At 46.5% G+C, this 27,978-nt stretch overlaps 1 protein-coding gene across 1 annotated transcript in view; it reads right to left on the bottom strand.

Moving 5' to 3' along the window:
• Positions 1-7,941: 7,941 nt before the first annotated feature.
• Positions 7,942-27,978, bottom strand: part of KIF4A (kinesin family member 4A) — a 579,230-nt gene continuing 559,193 nt past the window's right edge. The window contains exons 30-31 of the mRNA XM_063937105.1: positions 25,301-25,423; positions 7,942-8,838 (exon numbers count right to left, since the gene is read on the bottom strand). Coding sequence (XP_063793175.1) covers positions 8,641-8,838; positions 25,301-25,423 — 321 coding nt within the window. The 3' untranslated portion in view covers positions 7,942-8,640. The remainder of the gene's footprint in view (positions 8,839-25,300; positions 25,424-27,978) is intronic.

The following is a 27,978-nucleotide window of genomic DNA, read 5'->3' as shown; positions in this document are numbered from 1 at the left end:
GAGATACCCTTGGTGAGAAGGGCAAAATTTGGACATGTAGGTAAGCGTCCCTGATATCCAGTGACACCATATCGTCCTGGTTCGCTATCACTGCTCTGAGTGACTCCATCTTGATTTGAACCCTTGTATGTAATTGTTCAAATCTTTTAGATCTCACCGAGCCGTTTGGCTTCAGTACCACAATATAGTGTGGAATAATACCCCTTCCCTTGTTGTAGGAGGGGTACTTTGATTATCACCTGCTGGGAATACAGCCTGTGAATTCCCCCCCCCCCCCCCCCCAATACTGCCTCCCTGTCGGAGGGAGACGTTGGTAAAGCAGACTTCAGGAACTTGTGAGGGGAAGACGTCTCGAATTTCCAATGTACACCTGGGATACTACGTGTAGGATCCAGGAGTCCACTTGCGAGTGAGCCCACTGCGTGCTGAAACTCTTGAGATGACCCCCCACCGCACCTGAGTCCGCTTGTATGGCCCCAGCGTCATGCTGCGGACTTGGCAGAAGCTGTGGAGGACTTCTGTTCCTGGGAATGGGCTGCCTGCTGCAGTCTTCTTCCCTTTCCTCTAACCCTGGGCAGATATGACTGGCCTTTTGCCCGCCTGCCTTTATGGGTACGAAAGGACTGAGACTGAAAAGACTGTGTCCTTTTCTGCTGAGATGTGACTTGGGGTAACAAAAGTGGATTTTCCAGCTGTTGCCATGGCCACCAGGTCCGATGGACCGCCCATTTATACAGCAATACTTTCATGTGCCGTCTGGAATCTGCATCACCTGACCACTGTCGTGTCTATAAACATCGTCTGGCAGATATGGACATCACATCTACTCTTGATGCCAGAATGCAAATATCCCTCTGCGCATCTCGCATATATAGAAATGCATCCTTAAAATGCTCTATAGTCAATAAAATATTGTTCCTGTCAAGGGTATCAATATTTTCAGTCAGGAAATCCGACCAAGCCCCCCCAGCGCTGCACATCCAGGCTGAGGCGATTGCTGGTCGTAGTATAACACCAGTATGTGTGTATATACTTTTTAGGATATTTTTCAGCTTCCTATCAGCTGGCTCTTTGAGGGCGGCCGTATCTGGAGACGGTAACGCCACTTGTTTTTATAAGCGTGTGAGCGCCTTATCCACCCTAAAGGTGTGTTTCCCAACTCGCCCTCACTTCTGGCGGGAAAGGGTATACCTCCAATAATTTTCTATCGGAGGAAACCCACGTATCATCACACACTTTAATTTATCTGATTCAGGAAAAACTACAAGTAGATTATTCCCACCCTACATAATACCCTTATTTGTGGTACTTGTAGTATCAGAAATATGTAACACCTCCTTCATTGCCCTTAACATGTAACGTGTGGCCCTAAAGGAAAATACGTTTGTTTCTTCACCGTCGACACTGAAGTCAGTGTCCGTGTCTGTGTCGACCAACTGAGGTAAATGGGCGTTTTTACAAGCCCCTGACGGTGTCTGAGACGCCTGGACAGGTACTAATTTGTTTGCCGGCCGTCTCATGTCGTCAACCGACCTTGCATCGTGTTGACATTATCACGTAATTCCTAAATAAGCCATCCATTCCGGTGTCGACTCCCTAGAGAGTGACATCACCAATACAGGCAATTTGCTCCGCCTCCTCACCAACATCGTCCTCCTACATGTCGACACACACGTACCGACACACAGCACACACACAGGGAATGCTCTGATAGAGGACAGGACCCCACTAGCCCTTTGGGGAGACAGAGGGAGAGTTTGCCAGCACACACCAAAAACGCTATGATTATACAGGGACAACCCCTTATACAAGTGTTTTCCCTTATAGCATTTTCACATATGTAATATCGCCAAATAAGTGCCCCCCCTCTCTGTTTTAACCCTGTTTCTGTAGTGCAGTGCAGGGGAGAGCCTGGGAGCCTTCCTCACAGCAGAGCTGAGCAGGAAAATGGCGCCGTGTGCTGAGGAGAATAGTCCCCGCCCCCTAAAACGGCGGGCTCTTCTCCCGGAGTTTGTGAGATCTGGCAGGGGTTAATTACATCCATATAGCCTCAAGGGCTATATGTGATGTATTTTAGCCATAAAAAAGGTATAATACATTGCTGCCCAGGGCGCCCCCCCCAGCGCCCTGCACCCTCAGTGACCGCTGGTATGAAGTGTGCTGACAACAATGGCGCACAGCTGCAGTGCTGTGCGCTACCTTATGAAGACTGAAAGTCTTCTGCCGCCTGTTTCTGGACCTCTTCAACTTCGGCATCTGCAAGGGGGGTCGGCGGCACGGCTCCGGGACGAACCCCAGGGTGAGACCTGTGTTCCGACTCCCTCTGGAGCTAATGGTGTCCAGTAGCCTAAGAAGCAAATCCATCCTGCACGCAGGTGAGTTTACTTCTCTCCCCTAAGTCCCTCGTAGCAGTGAGCCTGTTGCCAGCAGGACTCACTGAAAATAAAAAACCTAACTTAAACTTTTATTCTAAGCAGCTCAGGAGAGCCACCTAGATTGCACCCTTCTCGGCCGGGCACAAAAATCTAACTGAGGCTTGGAGGAGGGTCATAGGGGGAGGAGCCAGTGCACACCACCTGATCCTAAAGCTTTTATTATTGTGCCCTGTCTCCTGCGGAGCCGCTAAACCCCATGGTCCTGACGGAGTCCCCAGCATCCACTTAGGACGTTAGAGAAAATTATTTAAACACAGCATTTATTTTCTGTTATAGTTATCTATAAACTGATGTATACTTATCCATGAATCGTATTGGATTCAATTACCCACAGATCTCCTAGTGAGAACGTTTGTTTTAAGTATAACATAGCAGGAATTAGTACGGTCCACGCATATTAGGATTACCTTACAATACAAATACAAAATGCACTCGACACACCAGCTTTGTTTTTAATCTTTATTCACTTATTTTCATTCTTTTTCACTTTCCTTACTATCTTTTATTACTTCGCTTGATTCTAAATAAAGGACAATACTAGTCTGAAAAAATTATTTCAATTATATATATATATATATATATATATATATATATACACAATAAACATTGAATGTGGCATTTTTGCCTATATGTGCGAACAATATAGGGATTTTAACGAATTATCAATAAAGAAATTAATTTTAATACAGTAGATATTGGGTTGTGTGCACCGCACAAATAACGGATTTCTTTTTTCTTTCCCCTCCCTTTGGGGATTTGACTTTATATCCTGACCCAAATCAGTTGGTAGCACCTATAATTACCTTGTTAATGTTCCATGATTTATTCACTCAATAGTGATAGTGGTATTATTCTATGTTAAGGTATCCCAAGCATACAAATTACTCGGATAATTATATCTTGGTGCGGGTTACCCTCCAACTTGGAAGAGAGCTATACTCTCTCCACTGTTTGGGAAATCTGATCACAAGAATAGTGTTAGGCGCAGAGAACAACAGGTGGAGAGGTTGAGGACGGTAAGTATACTGGCACATACAGGAAAGACCCATCAGTCCAAACCCCAGATCCCAAATGGTCAATAATATGTTACACTTGTAGGAAGGAAGGGCATTTTGCCAGAGATTGTAGGAGTAGTAGAAAACATAGTCAATATAGATCTCCTAGACAGAAAACACAAGCCACATTATTAAACACATAGACGGGACCAAGGGACATATAGTAAGGAATCATAAGCCATATAGAACACACAGATTCGGCTAATGGGAAGAACAAAATAAATGCAACATTACCCTTTGACAAAACTTGAAGACTAATGTCGCATTCTGCTGTTCTAGATGCATGTCCATCACAGGCAGAGGAAATTATCTCACAGATACCGGGTTCCCTATGAACTTAGGATGGACAGGACATTGGATTGATGGCTGGGATAGTCCCAGTAGAGATAAGACACACAGAATATTTTTTTTTAGGGGTATAAACCAAGTAGAGAATCACTTCCCCGTAGTGCCCAATCCAGTTGTCAAATTATTATAAAATCTTCTTCACCTCTACAAACTCATCTGTCACCAACCTCTATTCTGTTTCTCTACAGTTTCCTCTTCATCTTTTGCGTTCACTCAGGGTAGTACAATACATGGATCCAAGTACAGTTCAAACTCCACATGCCTAGGTCCTTCAGAGTTCTGCCCGAACCCAGTATATCTCAACAGCACGATGACACCTGTATTACTGCAGTGTGCCTTGTCATGCACAAAGGGTGGAGAATGGGAATACTGGTGAAGGGAAATTTTGTATAGACACTGATATACCTGTTGGTGAATGGCAAACCTGACAATTTCTTTTTAATTTTCTTCTTCTTACTCTCCTCTAGAGATTTTTCTTTTTTCTTTTCTTTTTTTGAGTTATGCTCATGGTACTCTACATTGCAAACACACGATAGTAAATTAAGATACAAAAATGTGTGTTCCCTACAGGAAAAGGCAGTCTGGAGGACAAAGGGGCATGGCCAGGAGTCCTCAGGACTGTGGGCAGGTGGACACGGTAAGCCAGTAGCCCCCAGAGCATGCCTTTCAAGTCTAGCTGAGGTGGCACACGGTCTGACTCATCTAGGCAAAGAGGGTAGGTGCAGGCTGATGAGAGCCTACTGGTGTGCGCCAGGATTCTATTCTCATGCAGGTAAGGGAGCAATGACCTGTCTTGCATGCTTGAGGAAGAATATTGGTAAAGCAATACCAACAGAGCCATCCCATATCCTTCCTGCAGACGGATCTTTTCAGGAAATACAAGTCGACTTCGTACAGTTAACACCCTTTAGGAATTATTGTTATGTATTGGTGTGCACTGATGTTTTCTCAAACTGGGTAGAGGCATTTCATGCCGCCACGGATGCTGCTGTGGTTACCGCAAAGAAAAATTGCGCAGAAATTTGTGTGTAGATAATGGTACCCCTAGAAGTAGGAGCAAAGCTTGCAATTGTACTATTGTGATCATAGATACTGCCACTAGTATTATGTAGCTTCGGAACCACTCCCAGATCTTCACTCAACGAATCACCCTCTTCGAAATTTGTTTGTGTTTTGGTATTTGTGTTTTTTTTTTTTTTTTTTTGGAAGACAACCTCATGTCATGATTGATCCGCACAATGATCAGAAATACACCAATGAGGTGACAGTACAGTACCTTATTGAGATGAGCCAGCATTTGAGAACTTGACAAAAGAACTTGAAACTGTTGATTGCTGGTATGCCAAATACGAACGGTCTTGATTGTGAACCAAGAGACTGTGTGATTGTTCTTACGCTCAGGTTGCCTAATAGACAGGTGGGAAGGACCATACCAAGTTTTGTTGACAGCACTAAAGGTCGCCGAAAGAGAGACTTGGGTCCACTTGTCCCACTGCAAGAAGGTCGCTGACCCGGAGAGAACTCGTGACAAAGTAGTTTATTGCTCACATTCATCGAGTTTGTGTAGTTTGGTAACTGTGTGTTCGAAGTGAACTGTGTGTTCAAAGAGCAAGGTGGAGAGCAAAGTGAACTGTGTGTTCCAGGTGAACTGTGTGTTCAAAGAGCAAGGCAAAGAGAACCTTGTTTCACTAGAGACTCTGTTCCGTGAAGACTGAGAGGCGGCACTGTTGAACACTACCTGAGCGTACTAAAGGACTGCAGAAAGACCAGTCATTGTAACTGATTTGTTATGAACAAGAGTTGTTTTGTTCTATTTCTCTACTCTCTCTTTCCCGCTGACACACATTTTTTTTTCAGGATATTCTATTTTTGCTAGGTTTTTTTTTATGAGGAGTCGAGTGTGGGACTGGAACTGGATCTGTAGGAAGGAGTGATTTCCTTATAGGATCCCAGGATTAGCCGATCAGTTTGTTAAAGTCAGAGAAAAATCAAAGGTCTAGTAGTTATGGAGTTCAGAGGTAATCAGGAACAGTCAGACAATGGCTATTCACACATTGCAGATAAAGAGCTCATTAATATATGTGGAAGAAAGGTTTATGAGTGGCTCTCCCCGAACTCCGAAGGTTTATGTTATTTAGGAAGGACTACTTATAACCCTTGTTCAATGATTAAACAGACCTAGCATACGTTCCAGAAATGGAAACAATGTTCAGAAAATGATAGGAATATGTAGATCATGGAAATTTTATATGTCACGGTCACGATTTGTTTGTGTCTTCTTCATCTACCCAGCAGTACCTCAATCGAATCCAAACATCAGTGTACAAAGACGTAGGTACATGTATGTGTGAAATGTTCGTCGCAAATCAGACATTATAGGCCAAAGCACTGTCCCAGCATACTCTATAGGTTGAATGTTGTCCCACACCCAACCAGTGGTCCCGTGACCGCCGAGTGCATATAGAGGATGTCTCGTCCTCCTCCCTCTCTTCCCCAAATATAGTCAAGTGTCTGATTTGCGAAATGCATACATACTTGTGTCTAGGTCACAGATTATGGTATGAAATCTTTTTTCTTATGCTAATAATTGATGGCAGTTATTGTTTACTGCCAAAGGGTGAACTGTCGAAGTCAAAAATATTACATAAAGAGAACATACAAACTACACACATTATGAGTCGCTATACTTGCAAATACGCGCAGCAAGCACAGCAATATATGGTAACACACGCATTTACACGGACATGCCACAGAGATGGATTCGACACTTATTTCATGCAGTACATAATTATAAAAATATCAAGCGCCAGACATGATGATTTAAAATTATATATAATGAAGTAATGTCATGTATGTGTATTATTTGAACAAAACAAGATAGACCTGTCATATTTACTATTAAAGCAACCAGATTAATGTGTAGATTAATTTGATACTTGTTATTAAGTTATAGGACATTTCAACAAATAGTTATGATTACATGTATGAAAGCTAAAAATCACTCTTATTAGGACAGTGGACAGGAAGCTCAGGCCAGCCCCTTTGGATGTCTTCAAGGCTGAACCTGATTAGCACATACAAAGAGACCAGTGACTCATCATGAATGAGAGTCCCCTCCCCCAAACTAGATAACACATTGCTGATCACACAGGAAGGAAGTTCCTGTTTTGGTCTCAGAGGAAGATGGAGTCCCAGCATTACTTTAGAGAGAGAGAAAGAGAGAGAGATAGAGAGAGAGAGAGAAAATACATTGAGGGAATGGTATTGTATGCTGGCATGTAACTGTGACTAACTGTACGTTTTAACTGCTGACTGTGAGTTGTAACCATGTAACTATAGGTATACTGTACTTTGTAATATATTGAATCCATATCCTTTTAATAACAAAAATATACATCAATGAGCTTTGGAACTCAGATAATGTGTGGGTGTATTGTTTTCTCTTATGGGATGCAGTGTTTTGCGATGTACAGCGCACTTTTATCGTATATGGTAATAAGATGCGCCTGGCGTCTGCAATATATATTTGAGTGGGCATTTTAAATATTTGTGAGAAAACAATTTAGCATTTACAATACCTTCCGGTAAATCCTTTTCTCTTAGTCCGTAGAGGATGCTGGGCGCCCGTCCCAGTGCAGTAGTGGTTGTAGTTTTTGCTTGTGTTACACAATGGTTGTGTTTGATTATAATCAGCCTTTTGCTGGTTTTTTGTTCATGCTGTTGACTGGACTTGCTTACAAATGCCATGTTGTACGGCGTGTTTGTGGTGTGAGCTGGTATTTATCTCACCCTTAGTTTAAAAATAAATCCTTTTCCTCAAAATGTCCGTCTCCCTGGGCAGAGTTCCTATAACTGAGATCTGGAGGAGAGACAGAGGGAGGAGCCAGTTCACACCCAGTAAAAGTCTTAGAGTGCCCATGTCTCCTGCGGATCCCGTCTATACCCCATGGTCTATGAAGTGTCCCCAGCATCCTCTACGGACTAGGAGAAAAGGATTTACTGGTAGGTATTAAAATCCTATTTTTACAGCAGCAGGTTACTAGTTTGGTCCTTGTAAAGTTTATTTCTGGGAGGTTAATAGAAATTATGGTATGAAACAGCAAAACATTTGTAAAGGTTTATTAGTAATACAACTAGAAACAATTTAAAAACATAGTACACTCACAAATATAAAAATAATTGTAATATTTTAAATAAAATTAACCTAGGCCTTGCTGAAAAATTCATTAAATCACGTGCGATTGCCAAGGGTTAGATACCAACAACCACAGACAGGAAATAAGCTAGTATAGTCTAGGACACAGCCCTCGGTACCCCAAACAGTTCATGCTTTTCAGGTTTTCCAAAATTACAAGTGAAATTATTTGAGCCATCTGTAGGTCTTTTAAAAAGTGTTCGTGAGTAATGAATTCACCTGTGTACTAGCTACGTGACCTGTTTGGAGTCCTGAGGACTGGGCTTGAGACCCACTAGTCTAAGAGAAGGCATAGGTCATTATATGTTGAGTAAAGACTATAAGACTTCAGAGTTCGTTACCTCTGGTAGTAATGCAACATTTGTGTTTTCCACTGGAGTTCATTGTTATTTCAAGGATTTCTAAGTGCAGAACCTGCCACTGACACGCCTCCAGAGAGAGACAAATATTTACAAAGATTGTTAAGTTGTATCTAGGTTTCCATCACCCTTCACAATTACTGACCATATTAAAATAAGGCAACACATTTTATTGCCATATAGACTGTTACTACAATATGTTATCGCAGTCTTTTCTCACAATAAGAGACAGGAAATCTTGGAGGCCTTTACTCATCCTCTGTGATTGGTGAGCATCCAGAGAAGAAGCTGGTATTGCTGTTACACAGAGCTTTCTTCTTTTTCTTTAGTATGGAATTCTGGTTTTCTTGCGAGTCAACAGCAGCTGGAGCTCCAGACGTAATGCTTGGTTTGCGCTGAAGCTTCATAGACAGCACCTGGCCAATATCACTTATCTCACGCAGCACCTTAGGAGGTAAAATGGAATGGCATTCTTCGGTATTGCTTCATTAAATGACCTTGTTGTGGTGGCATTAATATTAATGAATATATGTAGATGTTTAAGGGTGCTCAGAACATGCATTATTTCTAAATTTCACAAGTAATAAACTCAAGCAGATAGGATTTAAAATAAAACCAGTTCTTAAAGGCTACCAAAGTAATGCTTTAGTTGGTTCCACTTAAGAAAACCAACCATAGTGGCAAGTGTAGGCTCGTCATTCCTGATCAAAATCTGATTGGATACGATGTGGTGGAACAGTGTTGATTGCAGCATGTGAGGTCACTGATTGACCAGTAAATGCCAGCGTAACAGATTGACAAGTCTTGCAATACTACTTGCCTGTTCAGCACAGGTAGTCAACCACCAAGATCTGTGATTTGTCTGCACACATATGCACAGTCGTAGTTTGCTATTGTTATAGCTACAAGGTTTGCAATGTACACTATTCCTTTGATTTATACTCCCCCCAAAAACCAACAAAAAAATAATAAAATTAAAATCAGGATTTTGGTACTTACTGATAAATCCCTTTCTCCGATTCCACAGGGGCCACTGGAGTGCAGATACAATGGAGGATATAGTAGGCAGTAACTGGGAGCTGGCACTTTAAATTTACAACCATGTGACTAGCTCCTCCACTACTATGTCCCCCTCCAAGCCAGTCTAGTCAAAACTGTGCCCGATGAGAGCCGGAAAAGACCAATGTCAAAGTAGAGGAGGTTCGCTAAGCCAACTAAAACAAGATAATACCAAGGAAACCTGGAAACATAGTGATAGGGTAATAGGAACAAAACGCGCAGTCACACAGTGCCATGCAACACGATAATTGGAGAAGGAGGAAACAGCGCTGGGTGGGCGTCCAGTGGCCCCTGTGGAATCGGAGAAAGGGATTTATCGGTAAGTACTAAAATCCTGATTTCTCCTTCATCCATTAGGGGCCACTGGAGTGCAGATACAATGGGGACGTCCCAGAGCTCCCAAGACGGGAGGGAAAGCGCTGAGAGTCCTGCAAAACCGCTCGGCCAACCGGTTACACAGAGGCCGCACAAATGTAAAATGTGTAAAACGTGATAAACGTATGATGTCCCGACTAAGCGGCATAGCAACATGAAGCATTCATGGAAACCCCATGGACGGCCGCCCCCGAAGGTCCCCCAGAGTGCGTGGAATGCGCCGAGATGGAAAACGGAGGCTCTCGAGCAACCGCCAAATAAGACTGTCTAATGGTCAGACGTATCAAACTGCCCAACGTCTGCTGGGACCCCGGCCATTTAGAACGGGAGCATCGTACAGAACAAAGAAGAAATCAATTTGTCGAATAGCCGAAGACCTCTGTAGAGAGAGTCGGCGAGCCCTGACAACATCCAAAAAGGGCCGAAAACACAAGTGTCAGTGAACCCATGCAACTACGGGGAGAATATACAAACTCCGCACAGGTAGAGCCATGGTGGGAATCGAACCGTCCTCAGTGCTGTGAGGCAGTAATGCTAACCATTACATCATACGTACTGATATTTATATGAAAAGCGGACATCACCCCTGGAAGAAACGACAGCTGAGTATGAAACTCAGCCGAAACCTTATTCGAAAGAGAGGAGTTGCCGGTAGAGTACTCCCTGCAAGAGAGCCCGAACTTCCGGCAGCCAGGCTAATTTCCTTTGGAAGAAAACAGAAAGAGCAGAGACCTGAAATTCAGGTCAATTTAGTCGAAGCGCAGCCGAGCAAACCACCCGGAGAAACCAAAGCGGCTAAATGAAAAACCCGAAAGGGAAAAACCCTCGTCACCAACACCAGGCCACATAAAGTTTCCAAAAGTGGCAACAGTGAGACGCGGTAACAGACTTCCGAAATCGGGGCCCAGAAGGTATAACCGAACTAGGGAACTCCTTTCTTCTGAGAAAGTCTCGTTAACAGCCACGCCGTTAAACGAAACCTGTGCAAGACTGAACAAAGAAAAGGACCCTGTTGAAGTAGACATTCCCGCAGATGGTAGTAGCCAAGGCACCTCTACTGACAACAGGTGTAGGGTGGATCTTCAAGTCATGCGCGGCCAAACTGGAGTCACCGGAAGGACTAGCGCGCATTCTCCCTTTATGTGTTGCAGAAAGTGAGGAAGAAACAGAAAAGGAGGAAAGATAGACTAACCAGAAGCTCCAAGGAGCCGTGAGAGCATCCTCGGCTACTGCCGCCAGAGCTTACATCCGAGAGTAGTAAAGGGTTGAAGAGTCAGTCGGAACGCCATGAGGTCGATCCGAGTTCTCCGCTAACAGCGGACCAGCTGACAAAACTCCGGGGAATGCTCACCCGGGAGCCTAACCTGGCGGCTTGACCTGGAAATGAAGATTGTAGTCCTCTGTTCAGTGGAGAATGTAGGAGACCTCTCCCAGCGCCGCCACTTGGCTGAAGAGAGAGGGGAACTGGTCCCGAGGAAGGAAAAAGCCTCTGAGACAGAGTTGAGAACCATCCCTAAACACAGAAAACAGGATTTTAATACCTACCGGTAAATCCTTTTCTCTTAGTCCGTAGAGGATGCTGAGGTCACATCAAGAAAAATGGGGTATAGACTGTATACGCAGGAGACATGGGCACTTTAAGACTTTCAAAGGGTGTGAACTGGCTCCTCCCTCTATGCCACCCCTCCAGACTCCAGTTATAGGAACTGTGCCCAGGGAGACGGACATTTCGAGGAAAAGGATTTATTGTTAAACCAAGGTGAGATACATACCAGCTCACACCTCAAGCACGCCGTACAACATAGCATTCAACATAACGCAAGTCAACGGCATGAACAATGTTAGCAACAGGCTGACTAAAAAACATAACACAACATGTAACCAAAATTTTAAGATATGTTCCTGCGCACTCACTTTGCTGCCTATAGTGGGATCTTATCCTGGTGTGTCACCACACACACCAATGGGGTAATAATACAGAATGGGGGTTTGGAAGGGATCCCACTTGCGGCGCAAAGATATTCCAACTGTGTTATTATTTACCGTTGAACACACTCTTCGTCAGTTTCTCCGGGAATAGTCCATCAAATTAACAGAGAATAGCCCATGTGGAGATTCAGTTCAGTATGTGGATATGTGGAGAAAGCACAATGGGTATACAGAAGTTCAGTTTGTGCTCCCAAGCAATATGAAAAAATGATGAGGTGACTTCTGCCCGGATTCCTTCAACTATGGCTAATCAGGAAGTGCAGATGATATCCGTAAGGTTCACCACAGTGTGGATATAGTATAAGTGCTCCTCACATGTGTGCTTACTTTCATACACTTAAGACAATACTTATAAAGGTTTCTTTATGGACTCTGTGCGGGGTACTTCTTCTATTCAATTTTCATGCTCCTAACATACAATATAAAATTCATCTATGTATGATGCTCACAGCAAGGCTTACTTCAAGAGACGCCGTTCTTTCATATAGCGGTTTCTTTTTCTGCAAGCCCGTTTGTAGTCCTCAGTCGTCCCGTGGTGCGTATTTTGCCGGAAGTGAGGTGTGATTGACAGGGGAACACAAGAAGGCATTTTGTGTTCCCCTGTCAATCACACCTCACTTCCGGCCTGTGCGTTCCATCCCACTTCCGGCCTCTGCGTTCCACACACAGGAAGAGAGTTTTTTTCTTTCACGCCAACTTCCGGGTTTCTCTCGAGCGGGAGTCAGTCGTCCGCAAAAGCAGATTGAGCAAAATACGCACCACGGGACGGCTGAGGACGACAAACGGGCTTGCAGAAAAAGAAACCGCTATATGAAAGAACGGCATCTCTTGAAGTAAGCCTTGCTGTGAGCATCATACATAGATGAATTTTATATTGTATGTTTGGAGCATGAAAATTGAATAGAAGAAGTACCCCGCACAGAGTCCATAAAGAAACCTTTATAAGTATTGTCTTAAGTGTATGAAAGTAAGCACACATGTGAGGAGCACTTATACTATATCCACACTGTGGTGAACCTTACGGATATCATCTGCACTTCCTGATTAGCCATAGTTGAAGGAATCCGGGCAGAAGTCACCTCATCATTTTTTTATATTGCTTGGGAGCACAAACTGAACTTCTGTATACCCATTGTGCTTTCTCCACATATCCACATACTGAACTGAATCTCCACATGGACTATTCTCTGTTAATTTGATGGACTATTCCCGGAGAAACTGACGAAGAGTGTGTTCAACGGTAAATAATAACACCGTTGGAATATCTTTGCGCCGCAAGTGGGATCCCTTCCAAACCCCCATTCTGTATTATAACACAACATGTGTTGAAACTTTACAAAAAACTGCAGATACAGTACGCACTGGGACGGGCGCCCAGCATCCTCTACGGACTAAGAGAAAAGGATTTACTGGTAGGTATTAAAATCCTATTATCTCATATGTCCTAGAGGATGCTGGGGTCACATCAAGAACCATGGGGTTATACCAAAGCTCTAGACCGGGCGGGAGAGTGCGGATGACTCTGCAGCACAGATTGACCAAACATGAGGTCCTCATCAGCCAGGGTATCAAACTTGTAGAACTTTGCAAAGGTGTTTGAACCCGACCAAGTAGCCGCTCGGCAAAGTTGTAATGCCAAGACCCACCCGGGCAGCCACCCAGGACGAGCCCACCTTTCTGGTAGAATGGGCCTTCAACCGATTTTGGTAATGGCAATCCAGCCGTAGAATGAGCATGCCGAATCGTATGACAGATCCAGCGCGCAATAGTCTGCTTGGAAGCAGGAGCCCCAATCTTGTTGCGAGCATACAGGACAAACAGAGCCTCCGTTTTCTGAGCCGTTGTGGCTACATAAATTTTCAAAGCTCTGACTACATCGAGAAACTTAGATTCCAGCAAGGCGTCAGTAGCCACTGGCACCACAATAGGTTGGTTCAAGTGGAACGACGAGACTACTTTCGGCAGAAATTGCTGACGAGTCCTCAACTCTATCTTCATGGAAGATCAAATAAGGGCTCTTGTGAGACAAGGCCGCTAATTCAGACACCCGCCTTGCGGATGCCAAGGCCAACAGCATGACCACTTTCCAAGTGAGGAATTTTAACTCTACCTTCTGTAAAGGTTCAAACCACTGAGATTGAAGGAATTGCAACACCACGTTAAGATCCCACGGTGCCACTGGGGGCACAAAGGGAGGTTGGATGTGCAACACGCCTTTCACAAAAGTCTGAACTCCTGGGAGGCCAATTGTTTTTGGAAGAAAACCGATAAGGCTGAAATCTGTATTTTACTTGAGCACAACTTTAGGCCCGCATCCACACCAGCTTGTAGAAAATGGAGAAAACGTCCTAACTGAAATTCTTCCGTAGGAGTCTTCCTGGATTCACACAAAGGCATGTATTTCCTCCAAATACGGTGGTAATGTTTAGACGTTACTCCTTTTCTGGCCTGAATAAGAGTGGGGATGACTTCCTTGGGAATACCCTTTTGGGCTAGGTTCCGGCGTTCAACCGCCAAACGAAGTTGCGGTAAGTCTTGGAACACGCACAGCCAATGCTGTAACAGATCCTCCCTCAGAGGAAGAGGCCAGGGATCTCCTATGAGTAATTCCTGAAGATCTGGATAGCAAGCCCTCCTTGGCCAGTCTGGAACAATGAGGATCGCTTGTTCGATCTTTATCATTTTTGGAACGAGTGGAAGCAGAGGAAACACATACATCGACTGAAACACCCACGGTGCCACTGCTATTGCTTGAGGGTCTCTCGACCTGGAACAATATCTCTGAAGTTTCTTGTTGAGGCGAGACGCCATCATGTCTATTTGAGGAATTCCCCAAAGACTTGTCACTTCTGCAAAGACCTCTTGATGAAGACCCCACTCTCCTGGATGGAGATCGTGTTTGCTGAGGAAGTCTGCTTCCCAGTTGTCCACTCCTGGAATGAAGATCGCCGAAAGAGCGCTTGTATGCCTTTCCGCCCAGCGGAGAACCATTGTGGCCTCTGCCATTGCCGTTCTGCTCTTTGTTCCACCCTGGCGGTTTATGTACGCTACTGCTGTTATGTTGTCCGACTGAATCAAGACGGCCCGATTGCGAAGAAAATGTTCCGCTTGCAGAAGGCCGTTGTAAATGGCCCTTAACTCCAGAACGTTTATGTGTAGACAAATTTCCTGGCTTAACCATTTTCCCTGGAAGCTTTCCCCCTGTGTGACTGCTCCCCAGCCTCGGAGACTCGCATCTGTGGTCACTAGGATCCAGTCCTGGATCCCGAACCTGTATCCCTCTAGGACAGGCATGTCCAAACTGCGGACCTCCAGCTGTTGTGAAACTACATATCCCAGCATGCACTGACACAGTTTTGCTGTCAGAGAATGCTAAAGCTGTGTCAGAGCATGCCGGGATGTGTAGTTTCTCAAAAGCTGGAGGGCCGCAGTTTGGACATGCCTGCTCTAGGAGGTGAGAGCTGTGCAGCCACCAAAGGAGTGAGATTCTGGTCTTGGAAGACGGATTTTCCTTCGGTGCATGTGCAGATGGGACCCGGACCACTTGTCCAACAGGTCCCACTGAAACACTCTGGCATGGAATCTGCCAAACTGAATGGCCTCGTACACAACAACAGATATTGAATACAGCTTTAGGCGCTACCACTTTCTAAAAATCACGTAATGTTCTTAATCAATAGTCCCAAATAAGATCACTCGTTTCACTTGAAATATTCCTCCTTCTAGAAGTTCGTTCCTCTTCAAGTTCACAATTTTCTCATGTGAAGATGTGGTTCATAGAAGGAAAGAAGGACGAATATAGTGTTGTAGATTTAGGCAAAAAATTGAATTTATTCAATAGTAAAATACATAAAATATATTTTCATCCAATTAAAAGTGACAACTCCACTCTCTGATAAAATTGGAACCGTACCGTGTCAAGCTCCCAGCATGGAGCAATGAAGAAAGAATAATCGGAAGGTTCCGGAATTCCTCCCTCCTCCCTTCACGCAATCTGCTGACCACTGGACCTGGCAAGGTTCCCCTCGCGGCATCCAGTGATCCTTTACCTGTACTCAGAACCAGAGGGGAACCTTGCCAGGTCCAGTGGTCAGCAGATTGCGTGAAGGGAGGAGGGAGGAATTCCGGAATCTTCCGATTATACTTTCTTCATTGCTCCATGCTGGGAGCTTGACACGGTACGGTTCCAATTTTATCAGAGAGTGGAGTTGTCACTTTTAATTGGATGGAAATATATTTTATGTATTTTACTATTGAATAAATTAAATTTTTTGCTTAAATCTACTACACTATATATGTCCTTCTTTCCTTCTATGAACCACATCTTCACATGAGAAAATTGTGAACTTGAAGAGGAACGAACTTCTAGGAGGAGGAATATTTCAAGTGAAACGAGTGATCTTATTTGGGACTATTGATTAACAACATTACGTGATTTTTAGAAAGTGGTAGCGCCTAAAGGTGTATTCAATATCTGTTGTTGTGTATTAGTCTTTCCGGTGATTGGGAGTCACCAGAATATATCTTGGGCTGCTTTGTTTCCACTAAGCGCTATTTTCTGTTCCACTCATATATTTTTTGAATGGCCTCGTAGGCCGCCACCATCTTCCCCAGCAACCGAGTGCATTGATGGATTGATACTCTTGCTGGTTTCAGAATTTGTTTGACCAGGTTCTGAATTTCCAGAGTCTTTTCCACTGGGAGAAAAACTCTAATTCTGTGTCCATAATCATTCCCAAAAACGACAGCCGTCTCGTCGGAACCAACTGTGATTTTGGCAAGTTTAGGAGCCAACCATGATGCTGCAAAATTGTCAAGGAGAGTGTAATGTTCTGCAGTAATTGGTCCCTGGATCTCGCCTTTATCAAGAGATCGTCCAAGTACGGGATAATTGTGACTCCTTGTTTGTACTTTGGTAAAAACCCTCGGAGCCGTGGACAGACCAAACGGTAACGTCTGAAATTGGTAATGACAATCCTGAACTGCAAACCTCAGGTAAGCCTGATGTGGAGGATAAATGGGAACATGTAAGTAGGCATCCTTTATGTCTACCGACACCATAAAATCCCCCTCCTCCAGACTGGAGATCACTGCCCGGAGAGATTCCATCTTGAATTTGAATTTTCTCAGGTAGAAATTGAGGGATTTGAGGTTCAGGATTGGTCTGACTGAGCCGTCTGGCTTCGGGACCACAAACAGGCTCGAATAAAAGCCTTCTCCCTGTTGCGACGGGGGAACCCTGACAATAACTTGATTGCGACACAATTTTTGTATTGCGGCGCATACCACCTCCCTGTCCGGAATAGAAACTGGCAAGGCCGATTTGAAAAATCGGCGAGGGGGAACGTCTTGAAACTCCAGTTTGTACCCCTGGGACACTATTTCTAAAACCCATGGGTCCAGGGTCGAACGAGCCCAGCACTGACTGAAGAGTCTGAGACGTGCCCCCATCGGTGCAGAGGAGCCCCAGCTTCATGCGGTGGATTTGGCAGAAGCCGGGGAGGACTTCTGCTCCTGGGAACCGGCCACGGCCGGTGATCGTTTACCTTTTCCCTTTCCTCTAGAAGCAAGGAAGGAAGACCCTTGGCCTTTTCTGTATTTATTGGGCCGAAAGGAGTGCATCTGATAGTGGTGTGCTTTCTTTTGTGGTGCAGGCACATAAGGTAAAAATTACTTACCCGCGTAGGCGTAGATACCAAGTCAGCGAGGCTGTCACAAACAATACACCACCTTTATACGGTAGAGACTCCATAGCTTTCTTAGAGTCAGCATTCCATTGATGAATCCACAATGCTCTCCTAGCTGAGACTGCCATGGCATTGACCCTTGATCCCACGAGGCCAATATCCCTCGCAGCTTCCTTTAGGTAGACTGCAGCGTCCCTGATATAACCTAGTGTCAAAAGAACGCTATCCCTATCCAGGGTATCTATTTCAGATGACAAATTATCTGCCCATTTTTCGATAGCACTACTCATCCACGCAGATGCAATGGCTGGTCTGAGTAGCGTACCCGTGGTGACATAAATGGATTTCAATGTATTTTCCTGCCTACGATCCACAGGAACCTTTAGGGTTGCCGTGTCAGGGGACGGAAGAGCCACCTTTTTGGACAGCCGTGATAGAGCTTTGTCCACAATGGGGGGTGACTCCCATTTTTCCCTATCCCCAGAGGGAAACGGATACGCCACTGGAATCCTTTTGGGAATCTGAAACTTTTTGTCAGAATTTTCCCAAACCTTTTCACAAAGCGTGTTCAGTTCATGAGAGGGAGGAAACGTTACCTCAGGTTTCTTTCCTTTGGACCCTAGTATCAGGAACAGTAGGGTCCTCAGTGATATATAATATGTCTTTTATTGCCACAATCATGTACTGAATGCTCTTTGCCAGTTTTGGATCTAATCTGGCATCACTATAGTCGACACTTGAGTCAGTGTCCGTGTCGGTATCCGTGTCTGCCAGCTGGGCAAATTAACGTTTTTGTGACCCCGAGGGGGTCTGGACTTGTAACAACACATCCTCTACGGATTTCTTCCATGCCTGGTTCTGAGACTCAGATTTATCCAATCTCTTATTTATCAGATCCACATTTGCATTCAATGCACTCAAAACATTCACCCAATCAGGTGTCGGCGGTGCCGACAGGGTCACTCCCACAGCCGTTTGTGTCCCTAACATAGTCTCCTCCTGGGAAGAGCACTCCGCCTCAGACATGCCGACACACGCGCACACAACACACCCAGACACACTGGGCCTATAGGGGACAGACCCACAGTAAAGCCTGTCAGAGAGATACAGAGGGAGTTATTGCCAGCTCAAACCCCAGCGCTCAATCCCGGTCTGAAACACCACAGAAAATGCCCCAGCAGACCTGCGGCGCTTTTATAATTAACATATAAATGCACCAAAATAACTGTGACCCCCCACCCCCCGTTTTTCACCCTGATACTTATGCAGCAGTGTGAGGAAGAACCAATGTTTCTGCAGCCTTGTGAAGAGAAAATGGTGCCGGGTTGTGTGCTGTGAGGGCTAAGCTCCGCCCCCGTAATGGCGCGCTTCAGACCCGCTCTTTTCAAATAAATTATTATACTGGCGGGGGTCCGGACAGTGCCCTGGTACTATGTCCACTCTTGCCAGTTACTTATAGAGGTCACATATGCTGCCCAGGGCTTCGACCCCCCTTCCCCCCTCAATGGCACCGATTTTAAAATAGTTAAGGCGCGTCTGAAGTTTACAGTGCACTGAGACATTGCATAACATGGCTTGTGGAGGGGGAGAGATTGTACTCACCGTTTGCAGATCCTGATGGAGTGGCCCCGACACACGCCGCACGCAGAGGTGCCCGGACACTGATACCGCTGCCGTGCTACCGGAATCTTCTGCCGACGGAGCGGCCCCGACATGCGCCACACGCAGCGGTGTCTGGCCAGCTCTGGAGAGCTCAGTGTCTCCTTCAGCCGGGGCCCATCCCGAACCGCACGAGGTTGCGATGGAACCCCGCCGACAGCTTCCCGCGGTGCAGACTGGCAGAGGCAGAGATGCCAGTCTGTGAAGACAGAAGAGAAGAGAAAAAAAATTCCAAGAGAAAACCCAAGAGTGACCCAGCTCCCTTGGGCACTAAAATAAGACTGGCTTGGAGGAAGGACATAGTAGGGGAGGAGCTAGTCACATGGTTATAAATTTAATGTGCCAGCTCCCAGTTACTGCCTACTATATCCTCCATTGTATCTGCACTCCAGTGGCCCCTAGTGGATGAAGGAGAAAATAAGAATTTACTCACCGGTAATTCTATTTCTCGTAGTCCGTAGTGGATGCTGGGAACTCCGTAAGGACCATGGGGAATAGACGGGCTCCGCAGGAGACTGGGCACTCTAAGAAAGAATTAGGACTACTGGTGTGCACTGGCTCCTCCCTCTATGCCCCCCCTCCAGACCTCAGTTAGGGAAACTGTGCCCGGAAGAGCGGACACAATAAGGAAAGGATTTGGAATCCCGGGTAAGACTCATACCAGCCACACCAATCACACCGTATAACTCGTGATACTATACCCAGTTAACAGTATGAATAATAACTGAGCCTCACGAACAGATGGCTCATAACAATAACCCTTTAGTTAGGCAATAACTATATACAAGTATTGCAGACAATCCGCACTTGGGATGGGCGCCCAGCATCCACTACGGACTACGAGAAATAGAATTACCGGTGAGTAAATTCTTATTTTCTCCGACGTCCTAGTGGATGCTGGGAACTCCGTAAGGACCATGGGGATTATACCAAAGCTCCCAAACGGGCGGGAGAGTGCGGATGACTCTGCAGCACCGAATGAGCAAACTCAAGGTCCTCCTCAGCCAGGGTATCAAACTTGTAGAATTTTGCAAACGTGTTTGATCCCGACCAGGTAGCAGCTCGGCAAAGTTGTAAAGCCGAGACCCCTCGGGCAGCCGCCCAAGAAGAGCCCACCTTCCTCGTGGAATGGGCGTTGACTGATTTAGGATGCGGCAGTCCAGCCGCAGAATGTGCAAGTTGAATCGTGGAGCAGATCCAGCGAGCAATAGTCTGCTTAGAAGCAGGAGCACCCAGCTTGTTGGGTGCATGCAGGATAAACAGCAAGTCAGTCTTTCTGACTCTAGCCGTCCTGGAAACATATATTTTCAGGGCCCGGACTACGTCCAACAACTTGGAGGCCTCCAAGTCCCGAGTAGCCGCAGGCACCACAATAGGTTGGTTCAAATGAAACGCTGATACCACCTTAGGGAGGAATTGGGGACGCGTCCTCAATTCTGCTCTGTCCATATGGAAAATCAGATGGGGGCTTTTACAGGACAAAGCCGCCAATTCTGACACCCGCCTAGCCGAAGCCAAGGCCAAAAGCATGACCACTTTCCACGTGAGATATTTTAATTCCACGGTCTGAAGTGGCTCAAACCAATGTGATTTTAGGAAATCCAACACAACGTTGAGATCCCAAGGTGCCACTGGGGGCACAAAAGGAGGCTGAATATGCAGCACTCCCTTAACAAACGTCTGAACTTCAGGCAGTGAAGCCAGTTCTTTTTGAAAGAAAATAGACAGGGCCAAAATCTGGACTTTAATGGATCCCAATTTTAGGCCCAGAGTCACTCCTGACTGTAGGAAGTGCAGAAATCGACCCAGCTGAAATTCTTCTGTGGGGGCCTTCATAGCCTCACACCAAGCAACATATTTTCGCCATATGCGGTGATAATGCTTTGCTGTCACATCTTTCCTAGCTTTTATCAGCGTAGGAATGACTTCATCCGGAATGCCCTTTTCCATCAGGATCTGGCGTTCACCCGCCATGCCGTCAAACGCAGCCGCAGTAAGTCTTGGAACAGACAGGGCCCCTGCTGTAGCAGGTCCAGTCTGAGAGGCAGAGGCCAAGGGTCCTCTGAGATCATTTCTTGTAGTTCCGGGTACCAAGTCCTTCTTGGCCAATCCGGAACGATGAGTATAGTTCTTACTCCTCTCTTTCTTATTATCCTCAGCACCTTTGGTATGAGAGGAAGAGGAGGGAACACGTAAACAGACTGGTACACCGACTGCGCCTGAGGGTCCCTTGACCTGGCGCAATATCTTTTTAGCTTTTTGTTTAGGCGGGACACCATCATCATGTCCACCTGTGGCCTTTCCCAACGGTTTACAATCAGTTGGAAGATTTCTGGATGAAGTCCCCACTCTCCCGGGTGGAGGTCGTGCCTGCTGAGGAAGTCTGCTTCCCAGTTGTCCACTCCCGGAATGAACACTGCTGACAGTGCTATCACGTGATTTTCCGCCCATCGGAGAATCCTTGTGGCTTCTGCCATCGCCATCCTGCTTCTTGTGCCGCCCTGTCGGTTTACATGGGCGACCGCCGTGATGTTGTCTGACTGAATCAGCACCGGCTGGTTTTGAAGCAGGGGTCTTGCCTGACTTAGGGCATTGTAAATGGCCCTTAGTTCCAGAATATTTATGTGTAGGGAAGCCTCCTGACTCGACCATTGTCCTTGGAAGTTTCTTCCCTGCGTGACTGCCCCCCAACCTCGGAGGCTTGCATCCGTGGTCACCAGGACCCAGTCCTGTATGCCGAATCTGCGGCCCTCTAGAAGATGAGCACTCTGCATCCACCACAGCAGAGACACCCCCTGGCCCTCGGGGACAGGGTGATCAGCCGATGCATCTGAAGATGCGATGCGAACCACTTGTCTAACAGATCCCACTGAAAGATCCTTGCATGGAACCTGCCGAATGGAATTGCCTCGTAAGAAGCTACCATCTTTCCCAGGACTCGCGTGCAGTGATGCATCGACACCTGTTTTGGTGACCAGAGATGACAACTCCTTGGCCTTCTCCGGGAGAAACACCTTCTTCTGTTCTGTGTCCAGAATCATACCCAGGAACAGCAGACGCGTCGTAGGAACCAGCTGCGACTTTGGAATATTCAGAATCCAGCCGTGCTGTTGTAGCACTTCCTGAGATAGTGCTACTCCGACCAACAACTGCTCCCTGGACCTCGCCTTTATAAGGAGATCGTCCAAGTATGGGATAATTAGAATTACCTTCTTTCGAAGGAGTATCATCATTTCGGCCATTACCTTGGTAAATACCCTCGGTGCCGTGGACAGACCAAACGGCAACGTCTGGAATTGGTAATGGCAGTCTTGTACCACAAATCGGAGGTACACCTGGTGAGGTGGGTAAATGGGGACATGCAGGTATGCATCCTTGATGTCCAGTGATACCATGTAATCCCCTTCTTCCAGGCTTGCAATAACCGCCCTGAGCGATTCCATTTTAAACTTGAACCTTCTTATATAAGTGTTCAAGGATTTTAAATTTAGAATGGGTCTCACCGAACGGAATAGTAACCCCGTCCCTGTTGAAGGAGGGGAACTTTTATTATCACCTGCTGGAGGAACAGCTTGTGAATTGCCGCCAGCACCACCTCCCTGTCCGGGGGAGTAGCTGGCAAGGCTGATTTGAGGTAACGGCAAGGGGGAGACGTCTCGAATTCCAGCTTGTATCCCTGAGATACCACTTGGAGAACCCAGGGATCCACCTGTGAGCGAACCCACCGGTCGCTGAAGTTCCGGAGACGGGCCCCCACCGCACCTGGCTCCACCAGTGGAGCCCCAGCGTCATGCGGTGGATTTAGTGGAAGCAGGGGAGGATTTCTGTTCTTGGGAACTGGCTGTATGGTGCAGCTTTTTCCCTCTACCCCTGCCTCTGGGCAGAAAGGACGCGCCTTTAACCCACTTGCCTTTCTGGGGCCGAAAGGACTGTACCTGATAATACGGTGCTTTCTTTGGCTGTGAGGGAACCTGGGGTAAAAATGTCGACTTCCCAGCTGTCGCTGTGGAAACGAGGTCCGAGAGACCATCCCCAAACAATTCCTCACCCTTGTAAGGCAAAACCTCCATGTGCCTTTTAGAATCCGCATCACCTGTCCACTGCCGAGTCCATAATACTCTCCTGGCAGAAATGGACATTGCATTTATTCTAGATGCCAGCCGGCAAATATCCCTCTGTGCATCTCTCATGTATAAGACTACGTCTTTAATATGCTCTATAGTTAGCAATATATTGTCCCTGTCAAGGGAATCAATATTATCAGACAGGGAATCAGACCACGCTGCTGCAGCACTGCACATCCATGCTGAAGCAATAGCAGGTCTCAGTATAGTACCCGAGTGTGTATATACAGACTTCAGGATAGCCTCCTGCTTTCTATCCGCAGGCTCCTTTAAGGCGGCCGTATCCTGAGACGGTAGCGCCACCTTTTTTGACAAGCGTGTGAGCGCTTTATCCACCCTCGGGGATGTCTTCCAACGTACCCTGTCCTCTGGCGGGAAAGGGTACGCCATTAGTAACTTTTTAGAAATCACTAATTTTTTTTATCAGGGGATGCCCACGCTTCTTCACACACTTCATTTAACTCATCTGAAGGGGGAAAAACCACTGGTTGCTTTTTCTCCCCAAACATAATACCCTTTTTAGTGGTACCTGGGTTAATGTCAGAAATGTGCAACACATTTTTCATTGCCGTAATCATGCAACGGATAGCCTTAGTGGAATGTACATTAGTCTCGTCGTCGTCGACACTGGAGTCAGACTCCGTGTCGACATCTGTGTCTGCCATCTGAGGTAGCGGGCGTTTTTGAGCCCCTGATGGCCTTTGAGACGCCTGGGCAGGCACTGGCTGAGAAGCCGGCTGTCCCACAGCTGTTATGTCATCAAACCTTTTATGTAAGGAGTTGACACGGTCGGTTAATACCTTCCACATATCCATCCACTCTGGTGTCGACCCCGCAGGGGGTGGCATCACATTTATCGGCACCTGCTCCGCCTCCACATAAGCCTCATCAAACATGTCGACACAGCCGTACCGACACACCGCACACACACAGGGAATGCTCTGACTGAGGACAGGACCCCACAAAGTCCTTTGGGGAGACAGAGAGAGAGTATGCCAGCACACAACACAGCGCTATATAACACAGGGATTTACACTACACAAAGTGATTTTCCTTATAGCAGCTATAATACACAGTATTGCGCCTAAATTTAGTGCCCCCCCTCTCTTTTTTTACCCTATTGAGCTTGGAAACTGCAGGGGAGAGCCTGGGGAGCTGTCTTCCAGCGGAACTGTGAAGAGAAAATGGCGCCAGTGTGCTGAGGGAGATAGCCCCGCCCCTTTCACGGCAGACTTTTCCCGCTCTTTTATTAATATTATGGCAGGGGATTTTTACACATATATAGTTTATTAGACTATATTATGCGTTTTTTGCCATTTTTAAGGTAATCTAATTGCAGCCCAGGGCGCCCCCCCCCCCCCCCCCCCTGCACCCATCAGTGACCGGAGTATGTGGTGTGCATGGGGAGCAATGGCGCACAGCTGCAGTGCTGTGCGCTACCTTAATGAAGACTGGAGTCTTCAGCCGCCGATTTTCTCCTCGGAATCTTCCGTCTTCTGGCTCTGCAAGGGGAACGGCGGCGCGGCTCCGGGCGACCGAGGCTGGGCCTGTGTTCGATCCCTCTGGAGCTAATGGTGTCCAGTAGCCTAGAAGCCCAAGCTAGCTGCAAGCAGGTAGGTTCACTTCTCTCCCCTAAGTCCCTCGTAGCAGTGAGTCTGTTGCCAGCAGATCTCACTGAAAATAAAAAACCTAATAAATACTTTCTTTACTAGGAGCTCAGGAGAGCCCCTTAGTGTGCAACCAGCTCGAGCCGGGCACAGATTCTAACTGAGGTCTGGAGGAGGGGCATAGAGGGAGGAGCCAGTGCACACCAGTAGTCCTAATTCTTTCTTAGAGTGCCCAGTCTCCTGCGGAGCCCGTCTATTCCCCATGGTCCTTACGGAGTTCCCAGCATCCACTAGGACGTCAGAGAAAAACGCTTATTCATACAGTTGGATTTGTAACACACCCACTAAACCATGCATCTATTTTCTTTTCCTATGGATCTATAGAACTACTCTGCCAGTTAGCAATACCTTTTTGGTGGGTGTGACACAGGGAGGTGTGAAAAATGAGCCTCCAGCAGTCACATCTCCTGGGTAGTCCATCTTGATTGAGTTCTCAGAATCTCGGGACGGATCCTCACTATTTGCATCATCCTGCGAGTGGGTGGAAGAGAGTGCTTTCTTGAATGCAAAGTTATGTAAATTAAGCCGAAAACACATGCTTATGTCTCAATTAATCTTTGACTGACCTGCTGTAATTAAAAAAAAATCCCTGCACAGTAGAATGACTGCTTGATATGGCAATTACTGAATAAAACAATGAGACAGCACTACTACTTTGACAACAAATTTATATATATAAAAAAAATGTGAACACAACATTAATACACGTAAACCGTCCGGTTTATAGATAATACACAATTAAAAATGATTAAAAAAAATAAGAATTTACTTACCGATAATTCTATTTCTCGTAGTCCGTAGTGGATGCTGGGAACTCCGTAAGGACCATGGGGAATAGCGGCTCCGCAGGAGACTGGGCACAAAAGTAAAGCTTTAGGACTACCTGGTGTGCACTGGCTCCTCCCCCTATGACCCTCCTCCAAGCCTCAGTTAGGATACTGTGCCCGGACGAGCGTACACAATAAGGAAGGATTTTGAATCCCGGGTAAGACTCATACCAGCCACACCAATCACACCGTACAACCTGTGATCATGCTGTTAACTGGGTTCAGATAACAGCGGAGCCTCTGAAAAGATGGCTCACAACAACAAAAACCCGATTTTTGTAACAGCAACTATGTACAAGTATTGCAGACAAGCTCCCAAACGGGCGGGAGAGTGCGGATGACTCTGCAGCACCGAATGAGAGAACTCCAGGTCCTCCTCAGCCAGGGTATCAAATTTGTAGAAATTAGCAAACGTGTTTGCCCCTGACCAAGTAGCTGCTCGGCAAAGTTGTAAAGCCGAGACCCCTCGGGCAGCCGCCCAAGATGAGCCCACCTTCCTTGTGGAATGGGCTTTTACAGATTTAGGCTGTGGCAGGCCTGCCACAGAATGTGCAAGCTGAATTGTACTACAAATCCAACGAGCAATAGTCTGCTTAGAAGCAGGAGCACCCAGCTTGTTGGGTGCATACAGGATAAACAGCGAGTCAGATTTTCTGACTCCAGCTGTCCTGGAAACATATATTTTCAGGGCCCTGACTACATCCAGCAACTTGGAGTCCTCCAAGTCCCTAGTAGCCGCAGGTACCACAATAGGCTGGTTCAGGTGAAACGCTGAAACAACCTTAGGGAGAAATTGAGGACGAGTCCTCAATTCTGCCCTGTCCGTATGAAAAATTAGGTAAGGGCTTTTATAGGATAAAGCCGCCAATTCTGACACACGCCTGGCCGAAGCCAGGGCCAACAGCATTACCACTTTCCATGTGAGATATTTTAAGTCCACAGTGGTGAGTGGTTCAAACCAATGTGATTTTAGGAACCCCAAAACTACATTGAGATCCCAAGGTGCCACTGGAGGCACAAAAGGAGGCTGTATATGCAGTACCCCCTTGACAAACGTCTGAACTTCAGGAACTGAAGCCAGTTCTTTCTGGAAGAAAATCGACAGGGCCGAAATTTGAACCTTAATGGACCCTAATTTTAGGCCCATAGACAGTCCTGTTTGCAGGAAATGCAGGAAACGACCCAGTTGAAATTCCTCTGTAGGGGCCTTCCTGGCCTCGCACCACGCAACATATTTACGCCAAATACGGTGATAATGTTGTGCGGTTACATCCTTCCTGGCTTTGATCAGGGTAGGGATGACTTCATCCGGAATGCCTTTTTCCTTCAGGATCCGGCGTTCAACCGCCATGCCGTCAAACGCAGCCGCGGTAAGTCTTGGAACAGACAGGGTCCCTGCTGGAGCAGGTCCCTTCTTAGAGGTAGAGGCCACGGGTCCTCTGTGAGCATCTCTTGAAGTTCCGGGTACCAAGTCCTTCTTGGCCAATCCGGAGCCACGAGTATAGTTCTTACTCCTCTCCGTCTTATAATTCTCAGTACCTTGGGTATGAGAGGCAGAGGAGGGAACACATACACTGACTGGTACACCCATGGTGTTAACAGAGCGTCCACAGCTATTGCCTGAGGGTCCCTTGACCTGGCGCAATACCTGTCTAGTTTTTTGTTGAGGCGGGACGCCATCATGTCCACCTTTGGTTTTTCCCAACGGTTCACAATCATGTGGAAGACTTCTGGATGAAGTCCCCACTCTCCCGGGTGGAGGTCGTGCCTGCTGAGGAAGTCTGCTTCCCAGTTGTCCACTCCCGGAATGAACACTGCTGACAGTGCTATCACATGATTTTCCGCCCAGCGAAGAATCCTTGCAGCTTCTGCCATTGCCCTCCTGCTTCTTGTGCCGCCCTGTCTGATTACGTGGGCGACTGCCGTGATGTTGTCTGACTGGATCAGCACCGGCTGACCTTGAAGCAGAGGTCTTGCTAGGCTTAGAGCATTGTAGATGGCCCTTAGCTCCAGGATATTTACTCTAGAAGATGAGCACTCTGCAACCACCACAGGAGAGACACCCTTGTCTTTGGTGACAAGATTATCCGCTGATGCATCTGAAGATGCGACCCGGACCATTTGTCTAGCAGATCCCACTGGAAGGTTCTTGCGTGGAATCTGCCGAATGGGATTGCTTCGTAGGAAGCCACCATTTTT

The sequence above is a fragment of the Pseudophryne corroboree genome, chromosome 8, assembly GCF_028390025.1.
Source record: "Pseudophryne corroboree isolate aPseCor3 chromosome 8, aPseCor3.hap2, whole genome shotgun sequence".
Taxonomy (NCBI): Eukaryota; Metazoa; Chordata; class Amphibia; order Anura; family Myobatrachidae; genus Pseudophryne; species Pseudophryne corroboree.
Note: the sequence above shows the minus strand (reverse complement) of the source record. Positions and strands in the feature narration are given on the sequence as shown.